The sequence below is a fragment of the Calliphora vicina genome, chromosome 2 (genome assembly GCF_958450345.1).
Source record: "Calliphora vicina chromosome 2, idCalVici1.1, whole genome shotgun sequence".
Classification (NCBI taxonomy): Eukaryota; Metazoa; Arthropoda; class Insecta; order Diptera; family Calliphoridae; genus Calliphora; species Calliphora vicina.
Genome location: NC_088781.1, coordinates 136,031,043 through 136,056,636, shown reverse-complemented (window position 1 = coordinate 136,056,636; position 25,594 = coordinate 136,031,043). Strand labels below are relative to the sequence as shown.

Sequence of the window (25,594 nt, the reverse complement as noted above, 5' to 3'; positions counted from 1 at the left end):
TTAGCCCTTTTCAAGAAATATGTCAATTTCTTCTCTTTCTTTTATCATCTTGAGGCTTTAAGATGACTAACAGAAAATTTCTTTTACATATTCAGCTAAAGACAAAGTAAACCACTGCACAACTTCATGGCTACTTAAATACCAACATACATACATATGTGTATGTTTTTTTATATATACAGAGAGACGAATTTTGTGAGTTCCAGTTAATTAAATTGTATGCCACAATGACACAATTAGAATGCGTGATATATAAAAATTGCTGCTAACAACCATGAAATCAAAAGAAACACTTTAAGTGACAACAAATAAAACAAAAACAAAGCAAAAGTTTGAAAAAAAAAAATATAAAATAAAAGAATCTTTACTACAAGAATCTTAACAAAATTCAAAGAAATCAGGGAAATACTCAAAAAGAAATGAAATATTTTTTAACCACAACCAGATTGAAATGTAAACAGAAAGGCCAGGGGTTCTTAAAGGGGGAAAAAAGCATTAAAATCTTTTATTCATGTAATGAAATCAGGCTAGATATTATTTAATATAAACCTAAGCAATGGCTTAGACTTTTTATACTATGTATTAAAAGCTTTCAAGTCAGAAATCTTAAAAAGCTTTTTTCAACTTTTAGCATCAGTTTAGAAATTATTTGAGACAAATTTAAAGAGAATTTTGACTAATTAAAGGCTTTTACACAAAAAAATTTGTATGAAAATTTGCTTAATATTAATAAATCAAAGTAGTTTTCCAGGAAAACTTTTAAGACAACTATTTAAAAAAGCTTTATTCCCTATTAATTATCACTTTGTATGGTATTTTAATATATATTAAAAGCTTTTTTCTATGAAAGCTTTCAAATTTTTTTTCTTATTTCATATGGAAATTTTAATTATATAAAAAATTGAAACTGTTTTTGATATTTAAACATATACTGAAAGATTTTTCGCTAAAAGCTTTGAAAGCTTCTAGGAAATCTTAGTGAAAAAACTTTATTTGATATGAAAATGTAAATTATATAAAAAAATAAAGTTTATTTTGATATTTTAAGAGGTATTAAATTCATTTTCCCGAAAAGCTTTAAAAGCTTTTAAGACAAATTTATAAAAACTACTTTATTGCGTATGAACGTTTTATTTATTTTAATGAAATAAAACTTTATTTAACACTAAATTAATTTTCACGGAAAGCTTTAAAAGCTGTTCCAGAAAGGTTTTATTTCATAACACATTTTTTTGAATAAATAAATTGCAGGTTTTCATGATATTTTATGCAAATAATAAAAGCTTTCTTCAAGAGAGCTTTAAATGATCAGAAAGCTTTACATAATTTCTTAATATGTTTACCTGTATTAACAACGTTTTCCCGAAAAGCTTTGAAAGACTGTTTATTTCATAAAAATATTTTGTAATAAATTAAAGCATTTCATGATATTTTATACTTTTATAACTTTCTTCTAGAGAGCTTTAAATAAGCAGAAAGCTTTATATAATTTCATCTTAAAACGTAATTCCTTATGGAATTTTTTCATAATAATAAACTAAAGCTTTTAATGATATTTTATTATGCATCAAAAGCTCTATCCAGTAATAATGTAGAAGTTTCATAAAAAGCTCTAAAAGCATTCAGGAAAACTGTTTGTAAAAACTGGAATTCCTTATGAAGATTTTATTTATACAAAAAAATTAAGTTTTGACGAATTTTAACATGTATTACAAGTTTTTTTCGGGAAAGCTTTAAAAGTTTCCAAATAAGATTTTTGTAAACGATTTTATTTCATATGAAAATTTTAATTATTTAACAAATTTAAGCTTTTCTTGATATTTTAACATTTGAAAAGCCTTAAATTCTTCTATGAAAAGTTATAAAAAAGCTTTATTATGAAAGCTTTAAATATTTTTTTTTTAAATAAACTAAAGCTTTTAATGCTATTTGAACACGAATTAAAAGCTCACTCCAGTAATAGTTAAGAAGTTTCTTAGAAAGCTTTAAAAGCTTTCAGGAAAACTTTTAGTAAAAACGTTTATTCCTTATGCAGATTTTATTTATAAATTCGAATTTAAGTTTTTGACGAATTGTAACAGGTATTACAAGTTTTTTTACCGAGAAAGCTTTAAAAGCTTTTAAGTAGGATTTTTGAAAATAACATTACTTCGTATGAAAATGTGAATTATGTACAAAATTTAAAATTTTCTTGATATTTTAATATGTATAGAAGTTTTTTTTAGAAAGCTTTAAAGCTTTTGTTGCAAATTTATAAAAAATTGGTATTCTGTAGGAAAATAATATTTATAAAAATAAATTAAAGCTTTTTATGATATCTTAATATAAATTAAAAGCTTTTTCTCGGAAAGCTTGGAAAGCTTTAAATATTTTTTTTTTTTTTAAACTTAATTTCGTTTGAAAATGTGTTTTGCAAAAATAAATTTAAGTTTTTTATGATACTTTAACATATATTAAAAGCTTTTCCCAGGATAGACTTGAAAGTTTCTAAGAGAGCTTTTTGCAAAAAAAGTTATTTGACATGAAAAAGTTAAAAGTTAATTAATATTTTAACATGTTTTAAAACACTTTTCAACAAAAGCTTGAAAGAAAATAAAGCTTTCAAATCCAGCTTAAATTTTTGATCAATTTAGAAACATTTTGTAATAAATTTAACTTTGGTTAAGCCGTATAGAAAGAAGTTGACATGTATAGAAAGAAGTTTTTTTTAGAAAGCTTTAAAGCTTTTATTGCAAATTTTAAAAAAATCGTTATTCTGTAAGAAAATAATATTTATAAAAATAAATTAAAGCTGTTCATTTTATCTTAATATAAATTAAAAGCTTTTTCTTGGAAAGCTTTAAATATATTTTTTTTAACTTAATTTCGTTTGAATATTTGTTTTACAAAAAAAAATTTAAGTATTTTATGATACTTTAAAATATATTAAAAGCTTTTCCCAGGAAATACTTGCAAGTTTCTAAAACAGCTTTTTGCAAAAAAACTATATTTGATAAGAATATGTTAATTATATAAAAAATTTAAGATTTTATTAATATTTTAACATGTTTTAAAACACTTTTCCACAAAAGCTTGAAAGAAAATAAAGCTTTTAAATCCAGCTTAAATTTTTGATCAATTTAAAAACATTTTTTTTATAAATTTAACTTTGGTTAAGCCGTTTCAGCAGAATTTAAATCTTAACTTTCTCCAAGCTTTATTAAAGCTTTCACAATTGTGGTAAATATATCTTCCGGATATGTTTTAAAATACCAGCAAATTGCTTGAGATCATTTTGGTTTAAATTAAATTTTAAAGCTTTTGGAAGTCCGAAAAGCTTCTTTATATCTCTCTATTTTTTTTTGGATTTATTGTAACAAACATTGTTTAAGATTCCCTGCCTTTATTTTCTGCACACAAAAACATATCTCAAACAAACAATTTAACATGATGATGATTCATTTGAAAATTTCTTAACATTCCTACATTTCAGCTAACTCTGCTTGTGGCAGGAAAAGGATTATTTTTCTCTCAAATAAAATGATTCATTTCTATAAACTTGGAATAACCAGTTGTTTTATTCCTCTGAAACAGTAACAGTAATAAGGGGAAAAGAAGTAACAAACTTACCTTTCTTCTATGGTTGTGGGCAGCTGAGTCCTGGCTCGCATCATGCTCAGAAAATGTTTGCCATGGCCATTCTGGGTTAGGCCTATACCACTACTGCCCTCCGACAAATAGCCATTATCAATGTCATGAAAACGTGGCGAACTCTGTAGAGGCGACTGATGGCCCATGCGTGAGGTGCTAAATCTCAAAGAGTCCCCATCACTACAATAGCCCTGATTAATGTCATTCTCACAGAAATCGGCCACATAATGGTGGGTGCCTCTAGAGCCTCGTGTGGGCAAAGTGACATGGGAGTTGTAGCCCCTCAAAAGAGGACGCATGGGTTGTACATTTACCGGTTTATCTTCCTCGTAGATGGTGCCCACTATCTTGGAGGGTATGGTGTGGAATTTATTGGCTGCTGTATTAATGAGCCCATTGGGCGGTTGTGTGGTGGGCGTGACCGGTTGGGAATGTGTGGCTGGTGCTGTAAGACTTCTGAGCGGAGAATGCTGTTGAGGCTGCAATACTCCGGGACCGGAATTATATTCCAATTTTCTTACGGATGAGGGTGTGCCCAAACCTCCGCCTCCGGTTTTGGGAGGAGGCAATCTGCTGTAGGTGGGCTCTTGCAGGGGTGATGCATGTTGCTGGGCCATCATTTGTTGGGTTTGATGTTGCTGTTGCGTTGTATTGGCATAGTAGGGAGGTTTGTGTTGGGTTTCAGTCATCAGGTTGACTGGTTTAACGATATGTGTGAGTGGTTGTTGCTGTAGGTTGCTTGCAGTTGCTGCATGATTGGATATGTGATGATGCTGTTGCTGTTGTGCGTTTGATATGTCGCTCTTTTCTCTTTTTATCATTATGTCTTGCGAAGAATTGGAATTGCTCAAGCGACTTTTATTGTCAGTTACAGATTGTAGTTTACTGGTGCCTTTTATGGCAGCTATGGGTTTGGGCAAAGCCGTGCCATTGGGACTGTTCAAAGCCTTAGAGGGTGGCATTATCAAAGAGGTTTTAGAGTCCGATTTATTGTTCAATGAAGTTCTACTAGAGGTCTTGGATTTATCATTACTGAGACCCGTTCTAGACAGCGAATTCTTACTTCTGTTGAGAGTAGAAGATCTGCTGTCCATGCCTGTGTCCTCTTTGTGCAATGATCTGGCCGGACTTTTCTCTTTTTTATCCAATTTACTGGAATTTTTCACTTGCTCCTTTTTGGTTTGCTGCTTTAACAAATTCGTTTGTTTAACTTTAGCATCCTGGCGATTTTTATTGGCCGATGTTAGCGATACAGTGGGTGGTTTGATTTGCGATATATGGCCATCGTTGAGACTCAAACTAGAATCGGATCTTTCGGAGCGTGCCGAGGAGAAACCTGAAGATGAGGAGGTTCTTTTCGATTGCATTTGATTTTTGTTTGCCTGATTTAAGGTGGTTTGTTGTTGCTGCTGCTGAGAGGATTTCTCCTTGTTGAACAGCTTGAGTTTATCCAGCATGGAGTGCTTTTGTGGGCCATTGACGGTGGGTGTGATGTTGGTGCCGGGTGCCGGTATACCCGACTTAACGCTGGGCGGTCGTAGTCCATTATTATTGCCACTTTTTAAACTTTGTACACTGTGATTGCTGGAGGGTGGACTATTGGGGCGGCTGCTATTGAAATCGCTGCCACTTTTGCCTAAGCCGGGGATGGCTGGAAAAAAGGAGAAAAATGAAAAAATTAAAATTGGAAAATTTAACAGCAACAAGTAAAATTGTCTTATATATCCTTCAGAAATTATAGTTTTTGTTTTAATTTTTTTGGGTAAAAAAAATTTTTTTTTTGAGGAAATTTTTTTTATTTTTAGTGAACAAAATTTATTTTTTTTTAAGAAAACAATTGTTTGTTTAAAAAAGAGTATATTGCATTGAAAAGCTGCTTGAAATAGCTTTCATTTGATATACATATCATCTTTGTAAACAACTTAGTAATCGAGATATAAAAATATTAAAAAAAAGAGGTAGTGTTGAATTTTGGATCATATCTCAGCCATTTATAAACCGATTAGGCATATTTTCAATAGTAAAATTCCTAAACGTACAGGCAATTAACAGATATAAGATTTGAGTCCCTTGCAAATCTAGGACATGCGGGAAAATGATTTACACTAACATCTTTTTATTAACATTTTTTCTTTATAGGCTTGCACACGCAATGACAAACTTATATACCCCTACCAACTGAGATGAAGTGTTTGAAAAGATTTAAAACGTGATTAATCATGTCTTGAAAACAGATAACAACAATATCTCCATTAAACCCACTTAACCTATTTTATCCTACAGCATTACATTAAAGTTTATTTTGTCATCATTTCTTATCTTGACTTAATCTGTTTTAACTTTGTAGCACAATTTATATTCTCTACATTTTGTGAATAACTAAAATATGTTTTAATTAATGTGCCTTTACACGTGCGCCTACACAATATAAATATGCGCACAAAAAAAAAATTATGCTCATGAGCCACATGAGCTGTAAAAATAAGTGTTTTTTTTTGAAATTTTATTTTTCGTGTTGTAATAAATAAAATTCCCAGTTTGATTTAGCATTAAATGCAATTAATTATGTTTTGTGATATGTTGAAAGTTGTACTTAAAAAAGAATACAACAGCCAGCAAAACAAGGAAGAAACCAACAATGAGACAACATGTGGCAGGCAAACGACGGAAAATGAGAGGCAGCTGAATAAAAAACAGAGTTTGTGTTTTTTTTTTTGTTAACTTTAGAAATCAATGATGGTTTAAGGAAATATCTTAAACGTTTGAGGTATGAGGAAACATTTTTGCTAAAATTTCTGGGAAACTTTGATAAAGTTTGAAAATTTTAGAGAACAATGACCAACGGGAGCTTCCAGAATTGAATGGAAAATATTTTTAGAAAATTTTATGAAACAAATTTCACAAATGACTTTAAAAGACTTGAATTTAGAAGGTGTTTCAAGAATTGTTAATTTTTTTTTGTAATTTTTTAAGTAATGTAGCTACTTAAGTACATTTTGTACTTACAAAATGTACTTGTTTAAGTACCAAAGTTAGTTTTTTAACCACAAGACATAAATTTAAGTATTAAAGGCTCTTTTTTGATTACTAACTTTTTTTTACTACTTTTTGAAGTACCAAAGTTAGTTTTTTAACCACTACATATAAATTTTTAAGTCCTACAAATACTTAAGTACTAAAGGCTCTTTTTTGATTACTAAAGGTTGGTACTTTTTAACAACTAGAGATACATTTTTAATTACTGCAGGTACTTAAGTACAAAAAGTAGTTTTTAAGTACCAATTTAGCACTTTTTTAAGTAATAAAGTTATTTTTTAAACTACTTGAGATGACTTCTGAAGTACTGCAGGTACTTAAGTTCAAAAAGTACTAAATGTACTTTTTTTAGTACCAAAGTAAGATTTTTAACCACTAGATACCAATTTTTAAGTACTTTTTATTTTTTAACTACTAAAAAAATTAAGTTTTAAATGTACTTTTTTACGTACAAGTTATTTTTTGAAATACTATAGATAAATTTTTAGTTCAGCAGGTACTTAAGTTCCAAATGTACTTTTTTAAGTACTAAAGTTATTTGTTTAACAACTGGAGATAAATTTTGAAGTACTGTAGGTACTTTTTTTAGTATGTACTAAAAGTACTTTTTTATGTACTTATGCTTCTGTTTTAAGTACTAAATTTACTTTTTCGAAAAAGCAATGGTCTCTTTTAAGCGTTTAACGAATTTTATAAGATTATATTTTTGAAATCATTTCAATTAATTGACTGCTTTAGAATAAAAATTACTTATTTTTAGTACTAAACTTTTTTTTAGTACCATATGTAGTCTATTAGGTTCATAAAAAAACGTTCATGTTCAATATGTTTTTAAAATATATTTTTATTGCTGCATAACTTAAGAAAAAATACATTTTCAGTAGCACAATCAACCTTAAATTACTTTTTAAACAACATTTATATTGGCAAACATTTAGCTGGATTTATTTAAAAATGTTCAAATAACTTTTATTGTGGTACTATTTTCAAATTTCTACAAAAATTTATTTTCTTTTAAAAGTTCGGTTTGTTGATCTACAGGAATTGATTTTTATTCTTTTTTGGAAAAAGGTACCACAATAGTACTTAAACTATTGATTACTCAAAAGCTTTGGTCTGTTATTGAAATTTTTAACACCAAAAAAATCATATGATTTTTTAAGTGTTGGTACTTTTTTTGAGGTACTTTTATTTCGGTACTTTTTCAAAATTATAAAAAATTTAATTTTTTAAACGTTTAACCTTTTATTCTTATAGAAAATGTTTGCTTTTACGAATTGTTTAAAAAAATAGTTTTTAAAAAAACTATTATGACATTTTTATTTCCGTATTTTTTTCCAAAAAAAGTCAGAATTTTTTAAATGTTGTTTCTTTTTGAAGTACTTTTATTTTGGTACATTTTTTTAATTTCTTTAAAGTTAAATTTACTCTATGGTTTAAACTTTTATTTTTATAGAAAATGTTTTCCTTTATAAATTTCCTAAAAAGTACTTTTTTTAAGTACTGCTATGGTACTTTTTATTTGGTACTTTTTCAAAATTCCTCAAAAATTGTGATATCTCTTAACGTTTAATATCAAAAAAGAATATTATGATTTTTTTAAGTTTTGGTACTTCTTTCACGTACTTTTATTTATAGTACTTTTTTCAAGTTACTTAATATTCAGATTTTCTTCAGAAAATCATTTCTATTAAGAATTCCCTAGAAAGTACTTTATACAAAACTATTGTGGTATTGAAGTACTTTTATTTTGGTACTTTTTATTAATTTATTGATAATTAAAATCACTTTAATCTTTAACCTTTTATTTTTACTGTTTCCACGTGCTTTTATTTTAGTACTTTTTACAAATTACTTAAAAATTTTATGCAGAACATGATTTTATTACGAATTACCTAAATAGTACTTTTTACCGGGAGTTTTGTGGAATACTTTTTAAATAATCGTACATTTTTGGGTACTTTTATATTAATACATTTTTCAAATTCTTAAAAAAAATCTATTTTTTTAACTTAAAACTTCATCTATGTTACATAGAAAATAGTTTATATATCAATTCCCCTAAAAAGTACCATTGTGGCTGGCACCTTTTCAAAAATAATTTATCTTATAATTTAATTTATAATTATTTTGGTACTTTTTTTAAACTACTTAAAATGATGTTTTCTTTTAAAATTCTAACTATAATTTTTAGATATAATTATAAGATTTTTAGATTTGGTACTATTTTTAAAATACTTTTTTTGTGTACTTTTTCTACTCTAAAATTTTGATTTGCCATAAAAAATCTATATAGAATAATATATTATTTAATTTTTTAATTTTGGTACCTTTTCTGGTACTTTTTTCCAAGTTAATTAAAATTTGTGGTTTCTTTTTAATTAAAACCGCATACAAATAATTTATTCAATTTTTATATTTTGGCACTTTTTTGTTAAGTACTCTTCAAGGTACTTTTTTCAAATTACTTTAAAAATGCAGCTTTCTTCCTTTTCTAAATTACTTTAAAATTTTGAAAATCTATTAGAAAAATCAATTATTTAATTTTCAAAATTTTGGTACCTTTTCTGGTACTTTTGTTTTTGGTACTTTTTTCCAGGTCAATTAAAATTTGTGGTTTCTTTTTAAATTCAAACCACAAAAAAAAAATAATTTATTCGATTTTTATTTTTTGGTACTTTTTTTGTTAAGTACTTTTCTGGGTACTTTTTTTCAAATGACTTAAAAATTCAGCTTTCTTTACTTGTTTTGAAGTACTTTTGTAGGTACCTTTTCTAAATTAATCTAAAATTTTAATTTACCATAAAAATCTATATAGAAAAATCAATTATTTAATTTTTAAATTTTGGTACCTTTTCTGGTACTTTTGTTTTTGGTACTTTTTTTCAAGTTAATTAAAATTTGTGGTTTCTTTTTAAATTCAAACTGCATAAAAATAATTGATGCCATTTTTATATTTTGGTACTTTTTTGTTAAGTACTTTTCTGGGTACTTTTTTTCAAATGCAGATTTCTTTTCACTTTTATGACAAAATCAATGTTTTCTGTTTAGAATCTTTTTAGTTTAACCAATTAGATACTTTTTTATATTTTAAACTTCTAAAACAGAAAGCTCACTTTATTGTATAAAGATTTTCCCCTGTGAACTTCTAAAAAATCAACAAATTTACCAAGATTGAAACTCTAGGTTGTTTTTAGTATTTGGTAAATTTAACCCCTTCATAAATTGAAATAACAACTCATACCAACTTAATATAGCAACTATAGCAACCCTTAACTAATATATGATGAAATCTCGGTCAGTTTTGGGTTTTAGATTTTTATTATGTGACAAAATCTCCAAGGATTTGCAACATAAAAAATACTTTGGAAAACATGATGTCACTAAGGCAAAAACTCAAACAGACAGACTTATTTTAGGGATGATTTAAAAGGCTTCATTAATGAGTTGAAAGGAATGAGAAAAACTTGGCTTAAAAAAGGAAATTTTTTTTTTTAATTTAACAAATACAAAAGAAGCTTTTTATGTTTATATGAATCATATTTCTAACTAAGTTACTTACATGGTGTATGATTTGGTGTGGGCGGCAGAGGTCTAACTTTATCCGGGGGACAACGTCTTTGCACCATAACCGTAGCCGGCAGTGGTATGGCAGTGCCATTGGCTTTGGTATATGCTTGTGGTATTTGTCTGTAAATATAGCAGAAAAACAATACAAATTAATAATGATTTATAGCAAATTAATTTCATGTAAATAATTTATGTTAATTTGTTTAGCTTTGTTGTCTTTTTGTTGCGTTTGTTGGTTTTATGCAAAACACTTAATTTGTAATAAAATTCAAATACTCATTTTAAACACAACATAATTTATACTTCCTTTTTTGCCACAAAAGCCAAGCCTTAAGTTTTGAGCTGTGTGTGAAAGCTATAAAATTTATAGCTTCATTAAATTGAAAAAAAAGGCATATAAAGGCATTTATAACTGAAAGACAAAATAAATGCAAAATAATATAAAATGGTTTTTATAACTTAACAAACAAATAAATAGATATGTTAATTTATACCAGATAGATAGATACGTTAGTTAGACAAATAAGACGAATAATTATAAAGACAATTATAGCAAAGGAAAATTTGAAAATTTTTAAAAAAGATACAATTTTTTTTTTAGTTTTTTTTTTAAAAATTGTTGAAATGTATAAAACGTTTTTTATTTTTATAAAAAAAAACTTAAATTTCAGGAAATTTTTAAAATTTCCCTAGAAGGGAAATTTTTATTTATGATAAATTTAAAATTATTTTAATCAAATTTTGTTTATTTTTAAATATGTAAGTAAAATATGGCAAAATTTTGAAAATTTAATTTTTTCAAAAAAATTTCCCTTTTAAAAAAATTTTAATTTTGGAAATTTGGAATCACCTATTTGTTCAGTTTGTTTATTTTTGAATAGAAAATGAGAATATAGAAAATTTTTGGAAAATTTCTTATTTTGGAAAAACTTCCTTTTTAGGGAAATTTTTATTTTAGAAATTTTGAAAATATTTTTGAAAAATTTTGTATTTTTTTAATATATCAGTGAAATTAATAGCAATTTTGAAAATTTATCTTATTTTTAAAAATTTCCCTTTAAAGGAAATTTTCAATATTTTAAATTTTGAAAATTTTTTTGAAAAATTTTATTTATTTTTAAATACTTAATTGAAATGGTGGTTAAAATGTCAAAGTTTTTTTTTTTGCAAAAAAATTCCCTTCAAGGGAAATTTTCAATTTTAGAAATTTTGAAAATATTTAGGGAACATTTTGTTTGTTTTTAAATAAATAAATTAATATTTATAAATTTTATTTTACTTTATCAAATTTCCCTTTAAGGGAAATTTTCAATATTGGAAAATTTTTAAATTTGTCTTATAAATTTTCTTTATTTTTGAATATGTAATTGAAATATGGTTAATTTTTCAAAATTTCCATTGTTTAGAAAAATATTTCTTGAAGGAAATTTTTAATATTTAAAATTTTGAAAAATTTTTCCAAAAATTTAGTTCTTTTTCAAATACTTAATTGAAATATGGTTCAATTTTCAATATTTTCTATTTTGTGCAAAAAATTCCATTCAAGGGAAATTTTCAGTTTTAGAAGTTTTGAAATTTTTTTTAAAAATTTTGTTTATTTTTAAATAAATAAGTTAAATAGACAACATTTTTAAATTTTCTTTTATTTCAACAAATTTCCCTTTGAGCGAAATTTTCAATATTGGAAAAATTTCAAATTTATTTCATAAATTATCTTTACTTTTGAATATGCAATTAAAATATGGTTAATTTTTTAAAATTTCCCTTTTAAGGAAATTTTCAATATTTAAAATTTTGAAATTTTTTTTGAAAAATTTTGCTTATTTTCAAATATGGTTAAATTTTTAAAATTTTCTTTTTTTTGCAAAAAGTTCCCTTCAAGGGAAATTTTCAATTTTAGAAATTTTGAAAATTTTTTGGAAAAATTTTGTTTATTTTTATAAAAATTACTTAAATAAATCAAAATTTTTAAAATTTCATTAATTTTAAAAAATTTCCCTCAAAGGGAAATTTTCAATATTGGAAAAATTTTTAAATTTATTTCGTAAATTATCTATACTTTTGAATATGCAATTAAAATATGGTTAATTTTTCAAAATTTTCCTTATTTTTAAAAATTTCCGTTTTAAGGAAATTTTGAAATTTTTTTTGAAAAATTTTGTTTATTTTCAATTACTAAATTAAAATCTGGTTAAATTTTCTTTTTTTTCCAAAAAATTCCCTTCAAGGGAAATTTTCAATTTAAAAATTTTTTGGAAACGTTTTGTTTATTTTTATAAAAATTACTTAAATAAATCAATATTTTTAAAATTTAATTAATTTAAAAAAATTTCCCTCAAAGGGAAATTTTCAATATTGGAAAATTTTTAAATTTATTTCATAAATTATCATTACTTTTGAATATGCAAATAAAATATGGTTAATTTTTCAAAATTTCCCTTTTAAGGAAATTTTCAATATTTAAAATTTTGAAGTTTTTTTTTTAAAAATTTTGCTTATTTTCAAAGACAAAAAAAATATGGTTAAATTTTCCAAAAAATTGTCTGCAAACATTTTTAGTTAAGAGAAATTTTCAACTCTCCAAGTTTTGAAAAAAAATTTCGATTTCGAAATTTTATCTTTAATCGTCCTTCTGGTAAATTTTAAATTTTGGAAATTTTGAAAATTTTTTTCGTAAATTTTGTTTATTTTAAGTTAAATAAGAAAAATTTAATATATTTTTGAAAATTTTCCTTGTCTGATAAAATTTTAGTTTAAGGTTAATTTTCAATTCTGCCAGTTTTGAAAAAAAAATTGGTAAATTTTATTAATTTTTAAATATTAAGTAAAATATTCAAATATTTTTAAAAACTTCTCGATTTCAAAATTTTATCTTTAATTCCCTTCTAGCTAAATTTTCAATTTTGGAAATTTTGAATTTTTTTTTATTAAAATTTGTTTGTTTTAAGATAAATAAGAAAAATTTATTACATTTTTGAAAATTTCCCTTGCCTGTAAAAAATTTGGGTTAAGGAAATTTTCAATTATAGAAGTTTTGAAAAAAAATTTTGTAAATTTTGTTAATTTTTAGATAAATAAGTAAAATTTTCAAATATTTTTAAAATTTTCCGGATTTAAAAATTTTATCTTTAATTTTCGAAATTTTGAAAAGTTTTTTTTCAAAAATTTTGTGAGAAATTTTTTTTAAAAATTTCCCATAAAAATGTATATTTTACGAACTTAAAGGTTTTCCTTTTGAATTTTACTTTGTCATCTCTTCATTTTGTTATTTATTAATATTGAAAAAAAAGGTTTTGTATATTTGTGTAGATATGAAGTGCTGCTGCTGTTTTTAATTAAAATTCATGACTTAAAAAGTGCGTTACATTTCTATATTTACAACATGTTACCTTGAGAAATAGTCATACAGACTCCACTCTTTAGTTAAAAATGCCACTAGACAGACAACTGTTTACACATTTTGACACGCACAAAGGCAAAACAACGCAAAAAAAGTACACAGCGATGACAATAATAAACAACAAGCCAACAACAAAAAAAGAATAAAAAAAAAATAACAAAACCAACCATGACTCCTATATTTGCAACTCCCTCCAGGCAGCCAGGACGTTAAATAAAAAAAGTGCTAACCAAAAATGGTAGCTAGAAATTAAACTTTAAGTTAAGGCAAATAAACAAAACCAATGTGTGTGGCATCCATCCTCCCTGGATCCACCGCTCAACACTATTGCTAACGTCAACTTCATCACAAAACTCTTGCACAAACTCCAGTTGACTTGAGTTAAAATAACTGACTGCTGCTGTTGCAGCAGCATCTAGCAAATAGTTAACAATTTGCCATGTATGACTGGCTGGTTGGGTTTTTTGTGCAGCAAAAGTGTTTCCGAAGTTCGACTGAGTTCTTTTCTTTTTTTTGTTTTTGTTGCTGTTTTTCCTATTTAAACAACAACTCAAGTGTCATAAAGGTGTGGAGAGATGAAATGATTTAGTTGTGGTCTCACTCCTATGCTTCTTGTTGGATTCTTTTGTTTAAGCCCTGTTTCATTTGATGAAGATTTTCTAGTTGCATATTTATTTAAATATAAATATTTTTGTTTTATTTTCCATTTTTTTTTATGGAAGTGCAGAAGCAAACAAAATATAAAGAGACATTATGACCAAAGTAATTTAAGCCAAAAGCACGGAAATGTGCAACTTTTGTTTTATATTGTTTGTTGTTTGGTTTCGCAACAAGTCATAGAACAAAAATAAAACTGCGTTTGTATTGAAATGGCTTGTTTGGGCCATAAAACCAGCAACAACAACAAAGAACTACAACAACAATAGTTAAACAATAATAACAGCAGCAGCAGCAACAAAAAAGGTTAATGACTTTTTTAGAACGTGATCGGTAAACTTTGTTCACATAACAAAGTTTTGTATTTGTTTAAATGGCTTTAATAAATTTCAATAATTTGAATTTAACATGTCAGGACATGTTTCAATTTAAGGGAAATTTTTAATTTAAAACGCTAAGAGCAGCATTAAAAGCTCAATGAAATTTAAAAATTCCAGTGATTTAAAAAAATTAAATTCGTTAAATCAATGAGAAATTTTCCTTATAAACATTTTCAAAATTTACCTGTTTTAAAAAATTTCCCTCGGAGGGAAATTTTTATTTTTAAGAATACTTTAAATTTTTTTATTTCAATTGGTTTGTATTTAAATCAACTAACATTTTTGATATTTCTTTTTCAAATTTCCCTAGTATAAAAAAATTTCCCTTCAAGGGAAATTTTTATTTTAAGGAATTTCTTGAAAATTATTACTGCATTCGGTTTGTATTTAAATCAATAAGCAATTTTTATAATTTTTTGTTAAATTCCCTTTTTTTGAAAAAATTTCCCTCGAAGGGAAATTTTTATTTTTAAGAATATTTCCAAAATATTATTTTCATTCGATTTATATTTAAATCAAAAAGAAATTTTTATATATTTTTTTCAAATTTCCCTAATTTAAAAAAATTTCCCTCCAAGGGAAATTTTGATTTTAAAGAATTTCTTCAAAATTTTTAATGCATTCGGTTTGTATTCGAATCAATAAGCGATTTTTATAATTTTTTGTTAAATTCCCTTTTTTTGAAAAAATTTCCCTCGGAGGGAAATTTTTATTTTTAAGAATATTTCCAAAATATTTATTTCATTCGATTTATATTTAAATCAAAAAGCAATTTTTATATATTTTTTTAAATTTCCCTAATATAAAAAAATTTCCCTCCAAGGGAAATTTTGATTTTAAAGAATTTCTTCAAAATTTTTATTGCATTCGATTTATATTTAAATAAAAAAACAATTTTTATATAATTTTTTTTAAATTTCCCTAATTTAAAAAAATTTCCCTCCAAGGGAAATTTTGATTTTAAAGAATTTCTTCACAATTTTTAATGCATTCGATTTGTATTTAAGTCAATAAGCGATTTTTATAATTTTTTGTTAAATTCCCTTTTTTTGAAAAAATTTCCCTCGGAGGGAAATTTTTATTTTTAAGAAAATTTCCAAAATATTATTTTCATTCGATTTGTATTTAAATCAAAAAGAAATTTTTATATGTTTTTTTTAAATTTCCCTAATATAAAAAAAAATTCCCTTTAAGGGAAATTTTGATTTTCAGCCATTTCTTCAAAATTTTTATTGCATTTGGTTTGTATTTAAATCAATAAGCAATTTTGATATATTTTTTTAAATTTCTCTAATGTAAAAAAATTTCCCTCCAAGGGAAATATTTATTTTCAGCCATTTTTTCAAAATTGTTATTGCATTCGGTTTGTATTTAAATCAATAAGCTATTTTTATAATTTGTTTTTAAATTCGCTTTTTTGAAAAAATTTCCCTCGGAGGGAAATTTTCATATTTAAGAAATTTTTCAAAAATTCTATTAAATTTTTGCTCTCTTCTGATAAATAAATAAAATTTATATAAATTTTGGAATTTTTAAATTCTTTAAGAAAATTTTTATTTAAAGAGTATTTTCAAAATTTGTTCGGTGTTTTCATATAATAACAGAAATATCTTTTAAATTTAGTATGTTATGGCATAAAATTTTCTTCCAATTTTCACTTGATTACGTTTTTTAATTATTATTTTTTGCCCCTAACAAACTTTTCTTAATTTATATACAAAATTTTTCTGCATTGTTTGTTTAATAACTTTTAGACTGCTTAAGATAAAAATTACACCCACAACATCTTTATTTTTTCTATAAAAAAAACCTAAACTTTTTAATTATCTACAAATAAAAACACAAGTAAAGTTTTTAAAAAATTGTTACCCCACCACCTTTAATTGCTTGTTACATACTAAGAATGCAATTTAAAAGAAATAAACCAGCAAATGGCTTCCCTGTTCCCCTTCCCTTTCCAGTTCCGGTTCCTGTTTGTGTGTATTTTTGCTAGTATTTATATCTTAATTTTCTTGATATTTGTTGGCAAGAGAGAGAGAGTGAGAGAAAGAAAAAGTTGTTAAAGAAAATTAAATCCTTAACAAAACAAAAGTATATGATTTCAAATGTTATTTTCATCGTTAAAAAATTGCACACAGATAGAGAGTGAAAAGAAATAAGAATCTTGTTGTTTTGTCTGCGTTTTTTTGTTCTTATTTCAATATTTATTTCAAAATTACTTTTTATATGTGATTTTTTTATTTGGCAACAAAAAAAAGTTACAAAAAGTCATAATAAAAAGCAGAAAGAAAGTAAAAGAAAGTTTGTCTACTATCTCTATGATATAAGAAAAAGAGAGGGAGAGAGAGGGAAGGAAAGAGAGAGGTTGATAACTATAAAGACATGCAACAACTGTTACTTATGTTACTCAAGGATATTTATTTATTTTTTTCTGCAACTGTATGTCTCTTTGCTTGACTGCTGGAATTGCTTGTAATGGTTGGGGAAATTAAATACAGCCAAATTGTTGTAATTCAGTTGTTTGTCTTTTTTTGTTGTTTATTATTTGTTACAATTGTTGTCTTCATTCTTCATTCGTTGTGAATTTTGTTTGTAATTTAAGACACTTTCGAAACAACTACATGATTGAATTTTCTTTTTTAATGAAATTTTCTATTTATTTAGCTTTTGCAAGGCTGCTGTAAAGAACAAACAATTAGTTAGTATTAAAGCAGCTGAGACACAAGGAATATTTTGTATGAAAATTGTAATTGTTTTAGTTGAGAAATAAAACATTTTCAAGCTTGATTGAAAAATAGAAATTTTAATTAAAAAAGTAAAAAAACACATTTCAAGTGTTTTTTAATTCAAAAATATATATCAAGTTTTATAATTTTTCTTAGTTTCATTAAATATTTTCTTAAAAACTTATAAAATTTCTAATTTTGTTCTACGTTATGTTAAGTAAGGCAATGGCCACATTTTTACATCATTATTACCAAAATTACCTTTAAAACTAAAAATTTCCCTAAAAAGGGAAATTTCTCAAAATGAGGTAATTTGGAAAATTTTTCTTTTTTTAAATAAAATATCACAAACTATAAAAGATAAACATTTAACACGGTGAAATTTTCCATATAATGAAAAATTGGAAATATTTTTATAAAAAATCAGGGAAATTTTACAATTATTTTTACTTACGATATAAAATTTTATTAAAAACTCCAACAAAATGTTTACAATTCTTCTAGGTTTTGTTAATTAAGACTGTGTCTACATTTTAACATAATTTTTTTTCAAAATTACCCAAAAATTAAAAAATTTCCCTAAAAAGGGAAATTTCTTAAAAAGGGGTAATTTGGAAAATTGTTATGTTTTTAAATAGAACAATAAAATCTATAACCAAAAAATATATTATTTTTAAAAATACCCTTGTATTGGAAAATTTAACCCTAAAAAAAGTTTAGAAAAAATTTTTATTTTAATAAAAATTTAAAAAAATCTTTTATATCATACAAAAAGCCTTAATTCTTTTTTAGATTTTGTTTTTTAAGTCATAATTAACAATTCCCCATCATTTTTCTTTAAAGTACCCCAAAATTTAAAAATTTCCCTGAAAAGGGAAATTTCTCAAAATGGGGTAATTTAAAAAATTTTTGTATAGAAAACAAAAAACTATAACGAAAACCCATATTATTTATAAAACTACCTCTTCTGGGAAAATTTAAGCAAAGAAATAAACAAATAATTAGAAAAAATTTAAAATTTTTTTCAAAAAATTATTTCTTTTATTAAAAGTTTTAATTTTTAGGGTATAAAAAGTATATATTTCATTCAATATACCTTTTTATGACTTAAGAAAATATTTCCCATCATTTTTCTTTAAATTAAGTTTGAAACTAAAAATTTCCCTAAAAAGGGAAATTTCTCAAAATAAGCAAATTTTGAAAATTTCAATATTTTTATATATAAACAAACAAATTCTAACAAAATGAAACATAAATTTTAAAATTAATCCAATATTTTTTTTCATTTCATCATTTAAATCATTAAAGAATTATAAATAATTGTTTTCTTTGCTATCCATGACTTATTTTTGCCATTTACCCTGTTTATTTAAAATTTATCTTGACACCTACACTGTTTTCTTCACTTTTTCAAGCATTATTTATCTTTAATAATAAATTTTCTCTTTAAAAATTAACTATTTGATCGTCATCATCATCATGATCATCATTACTTGACTTATGATTAACCTAATAAATTTCTTCTTTTTTTTTTTTGTTGTGTTAAACAAAAATAGCTGCTCCATAACTGTCAATTTAATGTAAACATTCTCTGACAGAGGAAAACAAAAACTCGAAACCATGAAATGCAAATTAATTTCTTTTATTTTAAAAAAAAAACTTTGCTACAAAAAAAGCTTAGTCACGCTTTTAAAGCACAGACGCCAGGATGATCTTTCATTTTAGTTGTCTCATATATGTCCTCTAGCTGTAGCTTAAGTAAAGTTTTTGTTTGAAATTTTCTAGTAGGTGTTGAATAAATGATTATTTATACATTTCTACGTATATAGTGACTTAAATATGCAGGTTTTTTCATAAATAATGGCCTTATAAAGTGATTGTATAGAAGAATCATATTTATAAACAAGTTTGGAGTGGAGTGGAGTTTTTTTGTTCCTTTGTGCAAAAATCTTAGACATTTTCTGTAGTATATAAAATATTTATGATGTTTTAAGAAAGAAGTTTCTGTTGATATTCCATACATAATTTACATGATATTGTAAGTTTTAATACGAGTAGGTACTCTTTACTTAAGTTATGGGTAACATCATAATTTACCAACAAAAATAAAAGAAGTTTCCTACACACATATTTTGGTATAAGTTTTGGAACACACGACAGTGGAAACTCAAAAAATTATTGAAACAGTGCAAATCATTTAGCTTAGAAGTTTTTTTAAAAGATTTGATATAAAGCTTATTATTGATCAAAAGTTCTATAAAACTCTTTTTACAGAAACTCCAGAAATGCTTTGTATGCAGGGTTTTGTATAACAGCTTTATTATAATTTATTAGAAGCTTTTTTAAAAGCTTTATGAGCTTTTTAGCGCGTTTAGCCTTGCAAAAATAACTTTTAATTTAACTCTTATTTAAAGCTTTTAGCTAAAACTAAAACTAATGCTTTTAATTTAAAAAATATGTTAAGCTTTAACTAAAGCTGTTAATTAAAATCATATAAGAAGCTTTTAACTAAAGCTTTTTAAAAGTTTTTAACAAAAGCTTTTAGTTAAACTTTATAGAAAGCTTCTAACTTAATCTTTTAATTTAAAAAAGCTTTTTAGAAAGTTTTAGCTGATCATAAAAATAGCTTTTAACTAAAGCTTTTTAAAAGTTTTTAACAAAAGCTTTTACTAAAACTTTATAGAAAGCTTTTAACTAAAGCTTTTTAGAAAGCTTTTAACTAAAGCTATTTAGAAAGCTTTTAACTAAAGCTTAATAAAAAGCTTTTAACTAAAGCTTTATAGAAAGCTTTTAACTAAAGCTTTTAGAAAGCTTTTACTAAAGCTTTTAGAAAGCTTTTACTAAAGCTTTTAGAAAGCTTTTACTAAAGCTTTATAGAAAGCTTTTAATTAAAGCTTTATAGAAAGCTTTTAATTAAAGCTTTATAGAAAGCTTTTAATTAAAGCTTTATAGAAAGCTTTTAATTAAAGCTTTATAGAAAGCTTTTTACTAAAGCTTAATAAAAAGCTTGTAACTAAAGCTTAATAAAAAGCTTTTAACTAAAGCTTTATAGAAAGCTTTTAATTAAAGCTTTATAGAAAGCTTTTAACTAAAGCTTTATAGAAAGCTTTTAACTAAAGCTTTTAACTAAAGCCTAATAAAAAGCTTTTAACTAAAGCTTTATAGAAAGCCTAATAAAAAGCTTTTAACTAAAGCTTTATAGAAAGCTTTTAACTAAAGCTTTTAGAAAGCTTTTACTAAAGCTTTATAGAAAGCTTTTAACTAAAGCTTTATAGAAAGCTTTTAACTAAAGCTTTATAGAAAGCTTTTAACTAAAGCTTAATAAAAAGCTTGTAACTAAAGCTTAATACAAAGCTTTTAACTAAAGCTTTATAGAAAGCTTTTAACTAAAGCTTTTAGAAAGCTTTATAGAAAGCTTTTAATTAAAGCTTTATAGAAAGCTTTTAATTAAAGCTTTATAGAAAGCTTTTAACTAAAGCTTTATAGAAAGCTTTTAACTAAAGCTTTATAGAAAGCTTTTAACTAAAGCTTTTAATTAAAGCTTCATAAAAAGCTTTTAATTAAAGATTTATACAATATTTTAACCAAAGCTCTGTAAAAGCTTTTAGTTAAAGATTTGTAAAAGCTTTTAATGTTTTTTTTCTGACAAATTTATACCGCTTTATAAAAAGCTTTGATATAGCTTTTTATAAAGCATTATTAAAGCTTCACTAATAAAAGCTTTATAACAAAACTTTTTAGGAAATCTGTAATTTAAACTTTTTATCAATGTCACATTAAAGTCATTGTCATTTCCTCCTGACGCCACTGTACTCTGCTGCCGCCCCGTTTAATATTCCCACCAGATGTAGTTGTTATTTTTGTTTATCATGTCACAGACATGTTGTTTATTTCATATTTTTTGCACATTTTCAATATTTACGAAACGATAAATGTAAAAAAAACGAACGAACTCAATTGTGAATATTTAAATTTGTAATGCGACACGTTTCTGTTGAGCAAGTAATGGAAGTTAAAGAAATTTATAAACATTTAGATGGCAAAACAAAAATAAAGCTTTTTTTTTCTTGGCATAAAATATCCTTTTGAAAACAACAAACAATGTATTGTTTCCTAGTGCATGAATATTGTTTACATGTTGATGGTTTAAAAAAAAGAAAAAAATATGAACTAAATGGAAGCTTGAGTATGACATCTCAACACAATTGTTGTGAAGAAAAATATTTGTTTGTTTTTTCATTTTCTTTGCACAGTACTTTTATTTATGACTGTAAGTTTATATATATATTCACAATTCCACAATAAATAATTTGCTATGTTTGACATAAAGTCACGATCTTTGTTTGTCTGTCTTTCTTTGAAAGACGATTGTAAGAAGTCTTTTTTGTTTTGTTATAGAAAGGTTAGAAATGTGTTCAGTGGCAGCAGACGAGGAAAAGTGAAACAACAGCTTTATTAAATTTTTCCTGATTGCTAAGTAGGAGTAGCTTATCATAAATAAGAGAAGTTGAAAAGAGTACCTAAACAATGAAAAGTTAATTTAATAAAAAAAAAAAACTTTTTAGTATAAGTTTCATAATAATAAACTACAAATGTCAGAGTTTATGAGTTAAGATGGTTAAGAAATCTTCTTGATATTAAATAAATCAATTATTAAGGTATTACAAAAGAATATAGGAGCTAAAGGAAATAAATGCTAAGAAATTTAAAATTTCCCGAAAGGGGCAGATTCATACTTTTTGTGAATTTTTGATTTCAAATATTTTAAACTGTAAAGCTGTTAAGTTTGTAAAAAAATAAATTTTTAAGGAAAAATCTGCATAATTTTAAAATTTCCAGAATGGGGCAGATTTTTTTAAAAATAAGATTTTTTACTATTTTTTGGGATATTTAAATTTAAAAACATTTTCAATAACAATATTGGCTGTTAAGTTTCTAAAAATGTATTTTTTTTTTTTGGACAAATTTTGACAATTTTAAAATTGTCGGAATGGGGCAGATTTTCTTAAAATTAAGATAATTCCCAAATTTTTGACATTTTTTGAAGAAGGCTATTAAAAATGTTTAAAATAAATTATGAGTTACTACAAAACCAAATTCTTATTAAAAAATTAGCAAAACTTAGAAATTTCAGGAATAAGGCAGATTTTTGAAAATTAGCATATTTCAAAATTTTATAATAATTTTCGAATTGAAATATTTTGATTCCCTTAAAAACCATTTTTAGTGAAATATTTGCAAAACTATGAAATTTTTCAGACATAGGAAATTAGAAAAAGAAAAAATTTGAAAGTTTTAAACAACAAAATCAAAATTTGCAATGTTTTGAAATTTTCCGAATAGGGCAGATTTTTAAAAATTAGGAAATTTGACTTTTTTCAGTATTTTTTTTAAAACGTTAAACATTTCCTCATTTCCTTTTGCTACTATATTCTAACTAAATCCATTCTAAAAAGGGAAACAAGCATAAAATCTTTGTTTTTAGTTTCTAAAGTACTACTTTCCTAAGTCTGTTTTGTTTTATTTTAATGCTGAAAACAAACAATAAGTGTCTTCTATCCTTTTAAGCATACATTTTGTACTTATGTATACATACACCAAGTATTATAAGACCACAAACAAACATAACATAACACACAGGCAGACAGACATAAAGACGACATGTTTAAAAATAAATCCTCTTCATATACATTTATAGAAAAGTCACTTCAAAAATAACAGCAACACCACCAACAACAGCAAACACCCATTAGAAACTTTCAGCACATATTCATACACTAGAAAACAAACTTACACTTGCACACAAACATCCATTGTATACTTTATACACTCACTAGACATAGAATTTTCAGGTGTTCATACGCTTTTATTTTCTCAAGCTAAAAAGGACTCAAAACCCATGAAAAAAAAACTCATAAAAATTGCAATAGTATTAGAGTGTGTAAAATGTCAACAAAAACAACACAACTCTACTTCATTCAACAATGAAGATACACATTACACACATCCATAGATACATTTCTATGCTGCCTTCTAAACTCTAGGTATTTATAAATCTTGTTGTTGTTTTCCCTCTCCCCCTCTCTTCCTTACACCAGCCCCCACCCAACCTAACAGAAAACATGAATATTTATAATGATGCTGTAGAGCACAAATAGTCTTAGAACAAGAGCAAAGTAGTGAGTGATAAAAGATTGTTTGTGTTTTTGTTGTTGCTTAGAGAAAAAAAAGTATGTACTCTTTTTCTATAGTACCTTAAACTCCTTGTCCCCCTCCTCTTTTATGGCTGTGTATCTTTTTACTTATTTAAATGGTATTTATTTTACATTTCATTTTCATTAGAGTTTTTGAAGCAAAAACAAACAAATATTGTTCTAAATACAAATTGTATATGGTTTTGTTACTTCTTTTTTTTATACATTCTTTGCTTTATGGTGGGGAGTAGCGCTGATGGTTTTCTAAAAGACAAGATTAATTACTAAGCAATCATCATGGTAATAGAGAGTATGAAAATAAAATTGGAAAAAAACATAAAACTTGAATAAATAAATGATTAATGTTTTCATAAATATTGATTTTTTGTGGAGAAGAGGAAAATTATCTATTTTAAGAAAAAAAATAGGAATTGTTTAGAACAAGACTTTTTTTTATTGAAATGGAATTTTTGCTGTAAAATGGAATGAAAATTTTGTGTAAAATGTAAATTTTGTATAAAATGTAAATTTTGAGTAAAATGTAAATTTTGTGTAAAATGTAAATATTGTGTAAAATGTAAATTTTGTGTAAAATGTAAATTTTGTGTAAAATGTAAATTTTGTGTAAAATGTAAATTTTGTGTAAAATGTAAATTTTGTGTAAAATGAAAATTTTGTGTAAAATGTAAATTTTGTGTAAAATGTAAATTTTGTGTAAAATGTAAATTTTGTGTAAAATGTAAATTTTGTGTAAAATGTAAATTTTGTGTAAAATGTAAATTTTGTGTAAAATGTAAATTTTGTGTAAAATGTAAATTTTGTGTAAAATGTAATTTTGTGTAAATGAAAATTTTGTGTAAATGAAATTCTGAGTAAAATGAAAATTTTGTGTAAAATGTAAATTTTGTGTAAATGAATATTTTGTGTAAAACGAAAATTTTGTGTAAAATGACAATTTTGTGTAAAATGAAATTTTTTTGTAAATGAAATTTGTGCAAAATGTATATTTTGAGTTAAATGTAAATTTTGTATAAAAAGTCAATTTTGTGTAGAATGTAAATTTTGAGTAAAATGTAAATTTTGTGTAAAATGTAAATTTTGTGTAAAATGTAAATTTTGTGTAAAATGTAAATTTTGTGTAAAATGTAAATTTTGTGTAAAATGTAAATTTTGTGTAAAATGTAAATTTTGTGTAAAATGTAAATTTTGTGTAAAATGTAAATTTTGTGTAAAATGTAAAATTTGTGTTGAATGAAAATTTTTTGTAAAATGTATATTTTGAGTTAAATGTAAATTTTGTGTAAAATGTAAATTTTGTGTAAAATGTAAATTTTAAGTGAAATGTAAATTTTGTGTAAAATGTAAATTTTGTGTAAAATGTAAATATTGTGTAAAATGTAAATTTTGTGTAAAATGCAAATTTTGTATAAAATGCAATTTTTTTGTAAAATGTAAATTTTGTGTAAAATGAACATTTTGTGTTAATGAAATTTTGTGTAAATGAAAATTTTGTTAAATGACAATTTTGTGTAAATTAAAATTTTGTGTAAAATGTAAATTTGTGTAAATGAAAATTTTGTCCAAATGAAATTTTGTGTAAAATTAAAGTTTTGTGTAAATGAAATTTGTGTAAAATGTAAATTTTATGTAAATGAAAATTTAGTGATAATTAAATTTTGTGTAAAATGTAAATTATGAGTAAAATGTAAATTTTGTGTAAAATGGAACTTTTGGTGTAAATTGAGACTTTTTGTGTAAAATTATAATTTTTGTATAAAATGAAATTTTTTGTGTAAAATTAAATTTTTTGTGCAAAATAGGACTTTTTGTGTAAAATTAGAGTTTTTGTGTAAAAGTAAACATTTTGTGTAAATTGAGACTTTTTGTTTAAAATTATACATTTTGTGTAAATGAAACTTTTTGGAAAAGCAAACTTTTTGAGTAAAATGAGATTTTTGTGTAAAAAAGGACTTTTTGTGTAAAATAAGATATTTTGTTTAA

General features: G+C 24.5%; 2 protein-coding genes across 4 annotated transcripts in view; both read right to left on the bottom strand.

Annotated features, from left to right (window-relative positions):
- Window positions 1–25,594, bottom strand: part of LOC135952210 (protein CNPPD1) — a 526,375-nt gene that overhangs the window by 167,461 nt on the left and 333,320 nt on the right. The gene's annotated exons all lie outside the window — the stretch shown is intronic.
- The window catches only part of sick (sickie), a 234,646-nt gene that overhangs the window by 151,721 nt on the left and 57,331 nt on the right, over window positions 1–25,594 (bottom strand). For all 3 annotated transcript variants that reach the window (XM_065502052.1, XM_065502050.1, XM_065502051.1), the window contains exons 2-3: window positions 10,229–10,356; window positions 3,610–5,281 (exon numbers count right to left, since the gene is read on the bottom strand). In XM_065502052.1, coding sequence (XP_065358124.1) covers window positions 3,610–5,281; window positions 10,229–10,356 — 1,800 coding nt within the window. The remainder of the gene's footprint in view (window positions 1–3,609; window positions 5,282–10,228; window positions 10,357–25,594) is intronic.